Source organism: Notolabrus celidotus, chromosome 4 (genome assembly GCF_009762535.1).
Source record: "Notolabrus celidotus isolate fNotCel1 chromosome 4, fNotCel1.pri, whole genome shotgun sequence".
NCBI classification, from domain to species: Eukaryota; Metazoa; Chordata; class Actinopteri; order Labriformes; family Labridae; genus Notolabrus; species Notolabrus celidotus.
In genome coordinates this window covers 418,551-431,714 of record NC_048275.1, presented here as the reverse complement: position 1 = coordinate 431,714, position 13,164 = coordinate 418,551, and the positions used below count along the sequence as shown (strand labels likewise).

At 41.8% G+C, this 13,164-nt stretch overlaps 1 protein-coding gene across 1 annotated transcript in view; it reads left to right on the top strand.

The window, feature by feature from the left end:
• Positions 1 to 2,255: 2,255 nt before the first annotated feature.
• Positions 2,256 to 13,164, top strand: part of mertka (c-mer proto-oncogene tyrosine kinase a) — a 31,640-nt gene continuing 20,731 nt past the window's right edge. The window contains exons 1-7 of the mRNA XM_034682411.1: positions 2,256 to 2,547; positions 3,555 to 3,870; positions 3,947 to 4,047; positions 5,096 to 5,266; positions 11,438 to 11,524; positions 11,637 to 11,752; positions 12,258 to 12,447. Coding sequence (XP_034538302.1) covers positions 2,463 to 2,547; positions 3,555 to 3,870; positions 3,947 to 4,047; positions 5,096 to 5,266; positions 11,438 to 11,524; positions 11,637 to 11,752; positions 12,258 to 12,447 — 1,066 coding nt within the window. The 5' untranslated portion in view covers positions 2,256 to 2,462. The remainder of the gene's footprint in view (positions 2,548 to 3,554; positions 3,871 to 3,946; positions 4,048 to 5,095; positions 5,267 to 11,437; positions 11,525 to 11,636; positions 11,753 to 12,257; positions 12,448 to 13,164) is intronic.

Below are 13,164 nucleotides of genomic sequence, written 5' to 3'. Positions count from 1 at the left end.
ATTAATTAATGTCTTTATTTATTGTTGAATAAACCTCTTTAACAATGATTTATAAGTTCTTTTTTTTTATGATTTAAAATGTATTCGTTTTTACAAACATTCAAATAAAGACACAAATAATGACAATACAATAAAAATAAAATAAAAATAAAGATAAAAGAAAAGACAGCAGAACAAACAAACAACAAACAAACAACAAACAAACAACAAAGACAGACAAAACAAATTCAGAGCACAAACAAATTTGACAGATTATTTATAGCAAAAAACAGTGAACATAACAACTCATCTAATGAGAGAAACATATCATACTATACACAAACCAATTTAATCAAATTCATAATTAAGCACATAAGCACATGTATATGTACACATATTACAGAAAAGTAAAATAAATAAAAGTCGTTTATGATTCACACCCAGAAACTATTGTAACCATCCCACATCTGAATTGTGTTTTTCAAACTGTGTATGTTTTTAATTATTGAGGCCTCCCTTATAGACGGCCCTGTCACTTAGTATCACAGTTATAAGAACATTCCCTGACCCTGTTTTCAAATCTGAAGTACTAAACTGTTATTTCTAAACTTATCTGTAGTCTTGTCGCCATCTAGTGGAGGTATACAGCACGTCCACAGCAGCAGAGATCCAGAGGAACCTACGAGACAAGGGAGCTCAGGGACTCCAGAAAGGTCTAAGGAAAGAGAGAAGAGAGGGAGACCAGAAGAAAGAAAAAGAGGAGAAGAAATGGGGAAGGAAAGGATAGAAGGAAAGGACGGGATAAGAAAAGGAGACATAAAGGATGACGAAACATGGAAAGAAAGAAAGAAAGAAAGAAAGAAAGAAAGAAAGAAAGAAAGAAGGAAGGAATGAATGAGAGATAGAACGAAAGTGTGAAAGAATGAAAGAAAGGACAGCAGGTAAGAAGGAATGAAAGGAAAAAGGAAAGAAAAAAAGAAGAAAAGAAGAAGAGAAAGAAAGAAAGAAAGAAAGAAAGAAAGAAAGAAAGAAAGAAAGAAAGAAAGAAAGAAAGAAAGAAAGAAAAAAGGATGAATAACAGATCCCAAAAAGGAATCTACAGCAGAGATCCAGAGGACCTACGAGACAAGGGAGCTCAGGGACTCCAGAAAGGTCTATGGTTAGTAACTTTAATGGGACAGGAAGAGTTAAAGTGAGAGACAGGCAGAGAGAGGAGAGAGAGGGAAAGACAGGATCCCAGTGTGTCAGTCTAAGCCTATAGCAGCATAACTAAGACCTGGTCCAAGCCTGATCCAGCTCTAACTATAAGCTTTATCAAAAAGGAAAGTTTGAAGCCTACTCTTAAAAGTAGAGAGGGGGTCTGCCTCCCGGACCCTGACTGGTACATGATTCCAAAGGAGAGGGGCCTGGTAACTGAAGGCTCTACCTCCCATACTACTTTTAGAGACTTTAGGTACGATACCAGGGGTAACAGGGCACTATGAGTTCTTTAAGGTATGAAGGTATCTGATCATTCAGAGCTCTGTAGGTCAGAGGAAGGAGTGAGTGTAGAGAAGCTAACAGGAGAGAGGAGCTCTCTCCTCCTGGTTCCAGTGTGTTGTATCCCTGGTTGACCACGTGGTGGTGCAGTTGTGAAGATAACCAAACTTCAGCAGTGTTTGTGTTTGTTTTTCTTCACAGATAATCTGGATTATTTATTTAAAAATGTTAAGAGAGCCTCTGTGGTTTTCATTTTGTTTTGTGGTCCCATGCATTTGATTTAAATTCTGCAACAGAAGTATAGACTCAGTTTTCTGAGTGGAGAAGAGACGGGCTGAGACAGAGAGACAATTAATACACTTTAATCATGAATGAGTCTGGACTCAGATAGTTAGTGTCTGCAGGACTCTTCAGACCCTGTCCTGCTGTGTTTAGTTGTCTGTAGTATTCTGTAGTATCCTGTAGTACTCTGTAGTACTCTGTAGTACTCTGTAGTATCCTGTAGTACTCTGTAGTACTCTGTAGTATTCTGTAGTATCCTGTAGTACTCTGTAGTACTCTGTAGTATCCTGTAGTACTCTGTAGTATTCTGTAGTATCCTGTAGTACTCTGTAGTACTCTGTAGTACTCTGTAGTACTCTGTAGTATCCTGTAGGACTCTGTAGTATCCTGTAGTATCCTGTAGTATTCTGTAGTACTCTGTAGTATTCTGTAGTATTCTGTAGTATCCTGTAGTACTCTGTAGTATTCTGTAGTATTCTGTAGTATTTCAGAGCTCTTCCATCCAGGCCCGCCTCCGTGGGATCCTCGTGTGACGTGGGGAAAAGTAAACTTGTGTTCAGCTGAGTCTGAGCTCGGGTCCACCTCCCCTCACAGTCCGGGTCTGAGACTCAGTGCAGGGTGATGTGGGTCACTGTCGATCCCGCACAATCCGCTTAGAAACGCATCGTGGACTCTTGTATTCTCAGGCTGTCGTGGGGCAGAAGGCAGACCTGGACCTGGTCATGGAGAAGAACTTAAGTCCAGGCTGGTTTGGAGTTTTTCTCTCTGCAGCGACCCTGCTGATCCTCCTGGGGAGTCCAGGCAGCGGTGAGTGGAAACTTTGTGTTCTCCTGGACTTTACACCAAAGTGGATCTCCTCTCAGTAAAACAGAGCAGCTTTATTCTTCCTCTTAAAGTGGAATATATTTAAACCCTGATCTGAAGAGCTCGAGTGGAGGGAGAGGACACGCAGCGTGGATCACTGCAGCGTGTTTTAATGGCAGTCATAAAGTGTGGTTTCCACGGCTGTGGAATGGGGACAGTAAAAACACTGAGAGTCAGAGTTCAGTCTCACAGAGGAGACACAGCTTTTATTTGTGGCCTCTGTTGTTCTCTGTAAGGAATTCAGATTCACAGATTTAATCAAAATCACTGAAGTAGTTTTATTCTTATTTATTTATCAATAAAGTCAGATCTGATCTTATTTCTGATACTACAACTTCTCTGTTTGCTCAGAATCTCAGGCTGTCTGCAGTTTCACAGGAAGTTAAAGGGTTTAAAAGTATAACTTAAGTTCAAAGTTTGGTCTTTTGAAAGATTATGATGCTCACATTTGGTAATATGTGAAATTATATTTGATTGCCAGACTCTGGAACTCCCTCCCTCCACACATAAGACAGTCAGACTCCATAACATCATTCAAATCCCAACTCAGAACTCACCTGTTCAAACGGGCATATTCACTCTAACTGGACTCTGAGCACTTCACTACTTTTTATTAATTACTTTCAGTTTGTTTGTTTGTTTGTTTTTATGATGTTTTAATAAAAATATATTATTATTATTATTATTATTATTATTATTATTATTATTATGACTCTCATTATTATTATTATTATTATTATTATTGCAGACAGATGTTTGAGCTTGGAGCAGCTTTGTGGTGTTTCTCTGTCAGATATTTAATGCTTGTTATGTCAGGCCCAATCATTCAGGTAGATTATGGTATTTCATGGTGATTAAACATGATCTGTTGTGTGTGTTTCATTCATTAGCTGCTTATGTTACATCATTCAATTCAACACAACCTAAAATCTCTCTCTCTCTGTAAACAGCTCAGCATCCAAGACGCCAGATCCATCGCTCCACCAGGACCTCTGAGCCTCTTGTGATACCGGCTCACATCTCCAGGATTTATCTGACTCCAGATCAGCTCAGGCGGCTCCACTTCAAGCCCACTGTGGGCACCATCCAGCTGTCGGAGGGGCATGAGGTCAAGTTCAACTGCTCCATCGACATCCCCGATGCCAGGCTGGAGCCCACCATCGTCTGGGTGAAGAACGGTCTGGACCTGGCAGCTAACATGCAGGTGGTGATCAACGAGCTGCAGACCACCACAGACGGGGTCACGACTCTCCTCTCCACCGTCAAGTATGTGACACATGCAGGGGACATGTTTAGTGACAGGTGGATCATGCATTGATCCAAATGTTTGACTGTGTTTCAGCATTAACCGCGTGCAGAGAGGAGACGCTGGGGAGTACTGCTGCAGACTGAGCGTCAGCACCAGACTGGTGGAGTCTCTACCCATCACCCTGGAAGTGGAAGGTGAGTTTCAACCACAGAGTAATGGATGTAGACGGGTGGTGTCACCCATTGGTTTGTCTGGGACCTTTTTGAAGACTCCAGTTCTGCATGTTGTGTCTTTGGAGCTAGAAAAGACCACGTTTGGACTAGAACGTGGAGCTGGAGAGGAGGAAGGATGCTAAGTGATCAACACTGACTCTGTAGCTGATGAATTAGATACCTTACCTTTGTCGTCCCCACAAAATCAGCTTCTAGTTTTGATAGTAGCGGACCAGAGTCGTCCATTTATCAGACTTAAGATGCTCAGATAACTTATAGTACAGAACCAACTTACTTCTCTCTTGTGCACATCTCAAGTTGGAGAGCAGCTGAAGCATGAGCAGCATGCTGACTTCTCTGTCAGGACAAGAAATCAACAATCCTGACTTCTACATGTTGCTTATGTCGTATGGATCAATGTCTAACAAACACTGTGGGGTAACAACCCAGGCACAGTGAGCACAGACAGACACCAGAGCATCAGTGCTAACTAACAGGGAATATAAAAAGAGTTGAACTCACTGAAGAGAGGTGTGTCAGCTATGATGTCAAACAGCAGATCCCACCAACACAAAGCAGCTAACTCATCATTTTTAAAACTTCAGGGTCAAAAATAAAAAGGCTTCACACATCAACTTCAAAAGAGAGGAGAGTGGTGAGGAGAGGAGAGGCAAGAATCCTGCACACTGTCCAACTTCAAATACAAAGTTTAATGGGAACGTTTCAGTGCTAGATGTTTCACCCGATGAAGGTCTAGCACAATGTGCAGGATTCTTGCAACTCAAAACTTTCAGGTTAACATTTCTTTAAAGAAGGACGTCTGATAAAACCTGAACCTCTGAAAGTTATGATGAGTGTTGGAACGAGCTACAAAAACCAATGTTACAGTAGCATTTTAATATGGGCCTCTGTGGGGGTCGTCTTGCTTTTGGGATCAGCCTCAAGTGGCCGCTATAGGAACTGCAGTTTGTAGTATCTGCATGTTGGCTTCTCTTGTATGAACTTTCACTTGTCCCCCGTTGGTCTGCAGGTCTACCCACGTTTCTGGCCCAACCGGAGGACATGAACGTGACGAGGAACACGCCGTTCACGCTCTCGTGTGACGCTGTAGGACCCCCGGACCCGGTCCAGATCCGCTGGCTTCGTGATGGATTACCTGATAGTGACTTTCACAACTCTCCCAGCAGCTACTCCATCTCAGGTAGGACATGTCCATCCCTTCCTCCATCTCTCTCTCTCTCTCTCTTCTCCTCTCCATCTTTCTCTCTCTCACACAGAGTTTAAGTTTCAAAGTGACTCTCTTTAACAGCTTTAATTCTTCCCACCTGTTGTCTGTTTGGAGACGTTTAAAGACAAGTGTAATTCTGACACATCCAATAAATAGGCTTTAAATGAATCAGCAGAAGTGAAGGACACACTTTAAAGAGGAACTGCAGATGTGCTTTGTGGCTTCTCATGTCTACGTAGGATTCACACTTTGTTCTTTTCTCAGAGTGAAATGTGTTAAAGGAGCTGGGAGTTAATTTTCCTCTTATAAAAAGGTTTCATTTAAAAGACTCTCTGAAAGTGTTGGAAGCTTTTCCTGTGAGTTTGTTTGAGTGATGCACAGAGACATGTTTCAGTCAGAGAGCTCCTGGCTTGTTAAAGTGGTGTACTGACATTAAGACACAAACTCCAGATAATTAAGCCAACGTACTTCCTGCTGTGGTTGAACGAGGAAACATTACCTCACACAGATGAACTGACTCTGATAATGGTGGAACAGTGTGGAGTTGTTAGTCTTTGGTTTCTATTCTGCCTGGTCTGTGCTGCCTCAGCATCTCTGCTCTACTTCCTGCAGAGAGATGTGTAACGGTGGTCGGTGTCAGCACGGCGTCCTGCGGCACTCTCTGAAAGGTTTAACAGCGGTCATTCACGCCTGCTCACAGTTTCACTGTGACACCGCTCTGCTAGCTTTGTAATGAAGGTATGCAACAGGTGATGGAAGAGTAAATATGCCTGTATGCTGAGGGGAGATGGAGATGGAGGAGTGTTAGATAGTTCAATCTGCAGAGAGACGATAAAGCCTGAACACAGTCAGTCTGACAACATCCAGGAATAAGAGAAGCCTCTAATATTCACCTCTGAGCTCACAGGACAGATCATTGATTGTTATTTCTTAAAGTTATATTTTGGGGCATTTTCAGCTTTATTGAAAGGACAGCTGAAGAGAGACAGGAAATATGAGGAGCAGAGAGTGAGGGGGAGACCATAGACTTTAAATGATGGATGTGGTCTCCGTGACGTCACCCGTCTGTTCCTGAAGAGCTGTTTGAGGCTGATCAGCGGCGGCCATATTGGAAATGCTGAAGTCAACATAACTGCTGTTGAGCGAGTGTGACTTAAAGAGGCGGGGCTTTGAGCCTCCTCTCCAACAGCTACAGTGTTCCCGCCTGTTAATCAAGTCAGCTGAGCCTCTCATTGGAAGACTCATAATCTAAATCCCCCCCTCACAGTGTGTCCCGATCCAGAAATGATCTATCCAGACTACCCTCATCTTTTGATCCAGGCTGTAAACATGTTTATTTCTGCTGTAAAGATCAGCTCTTTGAATGGGTGTGTATGTGGCCTCTTGTACTTCCTGAGTCAGCCTCAAGCAATCAGACGCTTTTCTCCAAAGCGACGTACATACGAGAACAAGAACAACACAAGCAAAGATCTAGACAAGAGGAAACAAGATCAGAGGAACAAAGAGCTTCAAGTCCATTTGGGTTCAGGTACTGCCAAGCAGTGTAAAGACAATGCACAAAGTAAATAAGGAACATCTACAATGAAGCAACCAAACCATTTAAGACCTTCCATTATCATCATCAACAATTAACATCACCACAATAATGACCAAAGTACCAAGTGCTGGGTCACTCCAGACCTGAACACAGAGTCCCAGAGTAGAGCAGGACAGTGAGAGTCAACTGTAGCTGGAAGACATGATCTGCCGCTGGGGACAACAGTGGAGAACAGTCTAGCTAAGTGCATAGTGCTTCCTAAAGAGCTGGGTCTTCAGCTGTCTTTGGAAAGTAGAGAGGGACTCTGCAGATCGAATGGAGTTGGACAATTCATTCCATCATTTAGGGACAACAGAGGAGAAGAGTCCAGCTAGTGGTTTTGATTTTGAGGCCTTGTGTGCTGGAAGCACTAGGCGCTTCTCAGAGGCTGAGCGTAGCGGGCGAGAAGGGCAGTAGACCTGGATGAGGGGTTCCAGGTAAACTGAATGATAAGAGACAAGTATCTTTTCACTCATGGTTAGTGGTTGGGTGAAGCAACATTTTTATCAAACAACTGTGTTTACTCTTTTTATATGATAAAGACAGAAACTACAAGAAACCATACATTCTGCCAGGGCATGTAAACTTATGAGCACAGCTGTATATAGATGTATATTTGTGATGATGTGTGTGAATGAACTAAACTAATCTTATCATGACTGCTCTCAACATCAGTCTGCATTAAAGTCAAATCTAAATGGAGGCTGATGGTGTTTGCAGAAGCCAAAGATAGAAGTGGATTTTTAGTATTCTGTAGAATTCAACACAGAGAAACAGAGGACTGTCACACAGTCTTCAGACTTTACGGCCTCCCCTGCTCCAGAGGAGAAAACATTTGTTATTAGACGCCTAACCTTCCTGCTCTGTGTACTCAAACCCTTCATTTCCAGCTCACCGCAGGCTAAACTCTCCTGCTGCTGTGGAGACACAGCCCGAAGCGGAGGGGTTAAAGGTTCAGAGCTGTGCTTTGGTCCAGCATGTGCAAGGGCCTGCGCTGAGAGGGGACGGGGGACGGGGGGGCTGCACAGGGAGTCTGTTCGGGGGTTGGCTCTGGGGACAAAGGCCTCATTCAACGGGACGGCCCACTATACCCAGCAGGGAGGGGCTGCACACAGAGGCTGGCAGGCTGCAGACTTTACCAGAGCTCTGTGCAGGACCAAATATTGGCACAACAGAGTTGAACCCACTCTGCTGCACGTCACCTCATGCATACTTTCAGTGGAGAGCCTTTTTCCCACCGTGGCTTAGATCTCATTGTAGCATTGTGCTGCTGTTTGTGAGGTGGTCAATGATTGTTGTTTGGCTTGCAGAGAGTGATAAACAAGCACTTTCCCTTTGAAATCAGGGCTTTAAACCTCCTTTCAGTGACAGAGAAGATGATGAGGATATTATTTGTGTTATGGGGAGCTGTTATAAACCTGAGTCAGGGTACAGAAACTCAGGGTGGTGCTGCTGATCTTGTTTTCAGCACAAAGGATACTGATTTTCTAAATGTGGTGAACGGTGAAGACACATTTGTACTTGGTTGAACCCTGACCAAGATTTTTCAGGGTCTATATTTACTGCCAGAATGTAAAAATGGAAACTCTCAGACGGCCCAGAGAGCGGGACGACTCTCCTCCCTGTAATTTCTGATCTTTCCACTCCAGAGGCCAAACCATCTTTTCTTCACTGCTGCTGCTTTTTGTTTTCATACACTCTTCAACCACAGTGAAAGAAGAAATGCAAGTGCATGACCTGTTTTCATTTCCTTAAAATATATCTTTATAGGATTCATATCTTTATGGTGAGAAGAGACTGAGGCAGATTCATATCTGGGACCTGAAACTGATGCTCACTGCAGACACTGTGCAGAGGATCCATGTATGAAACCACTCCAGCAGAATAAACCCACTTCTTTGTTGTTGTGTATTAGCATAGTATTTGGCCAACAGTCATTGTTTACCCACAATCAACACCAATACAACCAAACAATATGCACGTTGTTTCCTCCCGTCATCGAGGCCGCTGCTTCCTGAAGGGGGGGCGGGGACTGGACCCTCTCATGCTCATGTGTTCATGATTCAATGATAAAAACATAAACACAGATAGGAGTTAAACTTTAAATAAACCATGCTAAATAATAATGTGTCATCAGTTTCCTGCTGTTTGTGGTTGCCATGACTCCTGAGGTGATGAGGACGGATAGATGAGAGCATCAGAGGCAGCAGGTGAAGTTACAGCAGCTCAGAGGAAGGCTGCTGGTTTCCTGCAGACCAGTTTAATGAAACATATGAAGCTCCAGGACAGTCTGACACGATGCACACAGAGAACTTGATTACTTTCGTTTTACTATAAAATAATATTCAGCTTGTTCGGCTGTGAGGAATGTGTAACTCATTAAAGGACAGTGTGGGTCGCCTGTCTCTGGTACCTCTATTTTAAGGTTGTTGGATCCATAATGTGTTGATTATTTATCATTTCCTTTTATGGCTCTGACTTCATTTCCTGTAATGGGCTCATAGGTGTGGTTTGATTCATATGTACCTGTTCAGTGGTTTGGCAGGAGGCAGATGAAGAGGGTCAGGGTTTGAATCTTTTCTGTTAACCGTCATGGTTTATTTAGATCTCTTCAGAATTTAATTATTTGAAGTATTTTATTAATGAACAAGAAAACTTTCACAGACTTTGATACTTTGATTTTATTCATTCAATTTAATTTAACTTTATTTAATTTTATGAATGATTAGTTAAAGGTTCATTTTGTTTAAGACAAGATCATTTGTCCGGCGGGACAGTAAGAAAGTTCTGGACTTCAGAGCAGCGAGGGGGGGGGGGGGCTGATTATTGATAATAATCCTTCAAATTTAAAAACAAACCCAACATGATTTAGTATGTATGTAAAGTTATAGAAGTACAGAGAGAGAGACAGCTGATTAAATAGAAATGGCACAAAACAAACCTCGTCTGAACTGAATGAGATGATGAAATTGAAGTATTTATAAAATGTGTTTCTGTTTTCTTTGAACTCTGTGAAGCTCTTTGAGTTGCTCTTTTTATGAATGATGTATTATAATATACTCACCTTGCCTTTATTGTATGTCCCGTCACAGAAACAAGTCCACTTAGTCTCAGCTGCACTTTGTCAATCAGAGCCGCTTCATTAAGAGGTGTTGAGCTGAGGAGTTTGGGAACCCCTGCTCGAGGCTGTGTTAGCTCTAACCTTATTACCCATACAATAAAAATAATGAATTACTCTAGAGAAGATGTACATGGTGATGGTTTTTTGGGTTATTGTAATACTTTTCAAGCATGGAAACTTGGCTGCATTGGATGATATGTTCCTGGTTGTGTTTTCACCAGACTAAAGCCACAAAGAGTTCAGAAACTACAGAAATGTAGAACCAGACTTTGATCAGATTTGAGGATACGGTTCATGAACATTTTCCTTTTTTCTGTGACCGACCTTATGTATTTTTTTAAGGATGTTTGTAGGTGTAAATCTTGATTAAATTGCAGGTATAATATTATTATAATGACTTAGGATAAACAGCTGCAACATAAAGTGTTCACCTGTAAACTTCCACTCGTCTGAACCCTGATCTCTGTCATGCTCATTGATTTTTCTTTGAGTGTGTCTGAGCAGAGAGTTTTCTCTCAGTGCGTTCAGTAGGTGAGTAAATACAGAGATAAAACTGTGACTCTCTCTGTTTGTCCCTTTGCCCTTTGGTGGAGTTATATAAGAATCACTGTTTCATTTGAAGCACAGTCAAACCTGCTCCGTGCCCACTCTGCCCGGACGCTGTGTTTGCTGAAAAGAGACATGTGGTGGTGACGTTTACACCGCCTGTCTGGAGATGAGCTGACGTCTGTCTGCACATTCCTCTCAGGGTCTGAACTTCAGATTTACTGTGCAGTGATTCAAAGTCAGCTTGAAATGTTTCTGATGTTTCTGACTCAATCAGTAAGGTTCTGACTTTGTGCAAACAATCCTACCAAAGCTAAGTGTGAAAGTGAAACGCTCTTCACTCTGAGAGGAAGGTAAACATATGAGGCTGAGATATTCTGCAGAATGTAAACAAAGCATCCAGAGTTTGTTTCCAGTCGTCTGTCCTGTGATGAGCTTTGTTGAAGGGTTTCTGAGAGAGAGAGACGGACTGGAGAACAGAACACAAAGGGACATTATTCAGCAGCTGTCCCGCTCAGATTCAAGCTGCGTGTTGAAAGACAGGAATTGTGTGAGGAGGAAAAGAGTCCGGGCTGAAGGATTGTTGCCACAGTACATCACACTGCTGAAGTTTGGTTTCTGCATGAGACGCTGCTGTGTGTGAACTTTAGAGGTATGATGAAGGAGTGACTCCTCTTCTCTGTTTGTCTTGATTCACTCTCCTTTCTGCTTCGTCTCTCTGAGCTGACATCGCTCTTCTGCCCACATTCTTACCCTGAGATATTTTCCCCAGAAGTGAAATAAGATAAGACCTGAGCTGAGGTCCAAACATGTCTGATAACCGCCCCATCCTGACCTCGAGGATTGCTTCTTTTCACGTTCTTAAAATGCAATGTTGTCTCTCTCAATGTGTCCACTGCAGGTGTGGACAAGTACACTCAGTTCAGCTGTGAAGCATACAACTCCAAGGGAGTCACGACGTCCAGAGAGGCGAATATCAACATTAAAGGTAAGACTGGCCTCGAGGGGCTGGAACACATTCCTGGAGTTCTTCAAGCTCAGCCTGTTGACCAGATGCCTCAGTGTGCAGGAGCTAACGTGTGTTTCATGGTGTCTTAAAGTTCTCCCTGGTCCTGTGTCCGATGTCACCGTGGTGGAGAGGCAGTCCAATAAGCTGCTGTTGAGCTGGACTCCTGGAAATGATGGTTTCTCTCCTCTGAGTAAATGTCTCATCAGGGTAAGCCTCAGATCTGCAGGAGCATGTCTGTCCTCTAACTTAGAGATAACCAGTATCAGAATTTAACAGGCCACAGATGTTAGAGTCTTCTCTTAGCAAACTAGCAGTCACTGCAAATAAACACAAAGCAGAATCAGCATTATTGGCCAGGTGTGCATGCTCATAGTAGGAGTATTTACATCACTCTCAGTGTACAGATATAATATAAAGCAGCAAAGGTTCCTTCAGTAAACTTTGTCAGACACAGGAGCCGAGCTGCTGTTAGTGTTCCTCCTACAGAAGTTATCTTAAGCTGTTTCCTTGATAAACTTGTGTTAAAGTTTGGATTCCTTTAATTTAACAAGCAAAGTTAAAACAAAAACACTGCAAAGCATCCCGTCTGTGAAGAGTGAGTGTCAGAAGGGTCCTCGTGTCTTTCTGCACTGAAGTCTAGGTATCATTTTGAGCTAGACCATCTCTGACAGAGTCTCCTCAGATCCTCACGTGGTCTTTCTCCCCGTCTAAGGTCAAGATGGTGAGTCGGAGGAAAGGTGAGGTGATGACCACTCGCTTCGTCAACGCCACGGTTCCTCCTTTCCAGAGCGAGGTCCCCGGGCTGCAGGCCATGACGTGGTACAACATGAGTGTTTCCTGCAGCAATGAGGTGGGAGCCTCTCCGGTCACCACGTGGATCCAGAGCAACACCACAGAGGGAGGTGTGTGAGTACTGGAGGAACCCAGGGAGGAACCAGGGAACGGTTCACATGTTGGAATAGGTGGAGATTTTAATCTGGCAGAAAACTGATGATAAATAAAGAGTTTAATGTTTAATGCATTTATCAAAACCAGAGATATATCATGAAAATACTAAACTTCAATAATCACACAGAGAAGAAGAGGTTCTAAATAAGATCACATTCATTGATCTGCTTTAAGGAGATATATACAGAAAGATCTGAGCACATTATAAACAATAATAATACAAATAGAAAAAATAATAATATTAACATTATTATTATTATTATTATTATTATTAGTATTATTATTATTATTATTATTATTATTATCATTGTTATTATTGTATTACCAATTTAAATCATACAATTTATTAATAATATTAATAGTTGTTATTATTATTATTATTGTGTTAAATAATAATAATAATAATAATAATAATAATAATAATATTTTTGTATGAAGAAAATCCTGCTTGGTATTATCCTGAACTTAAGACAGTTCCCAGATATTGTCCTGATCCTCAGAGAGTTAAAGAAATATATATTTCCAGATTATAAGATATAAAAATATTAAGATAAGTTTCTAATCAGATTTAAAGCTCTACTATTAAAATAATAATTCATATTTTAAAAATAATTAATAAGTATCCTATCGATTAAATAAAATATCCAGTGTGTAAAGTTTTGTATTGATGT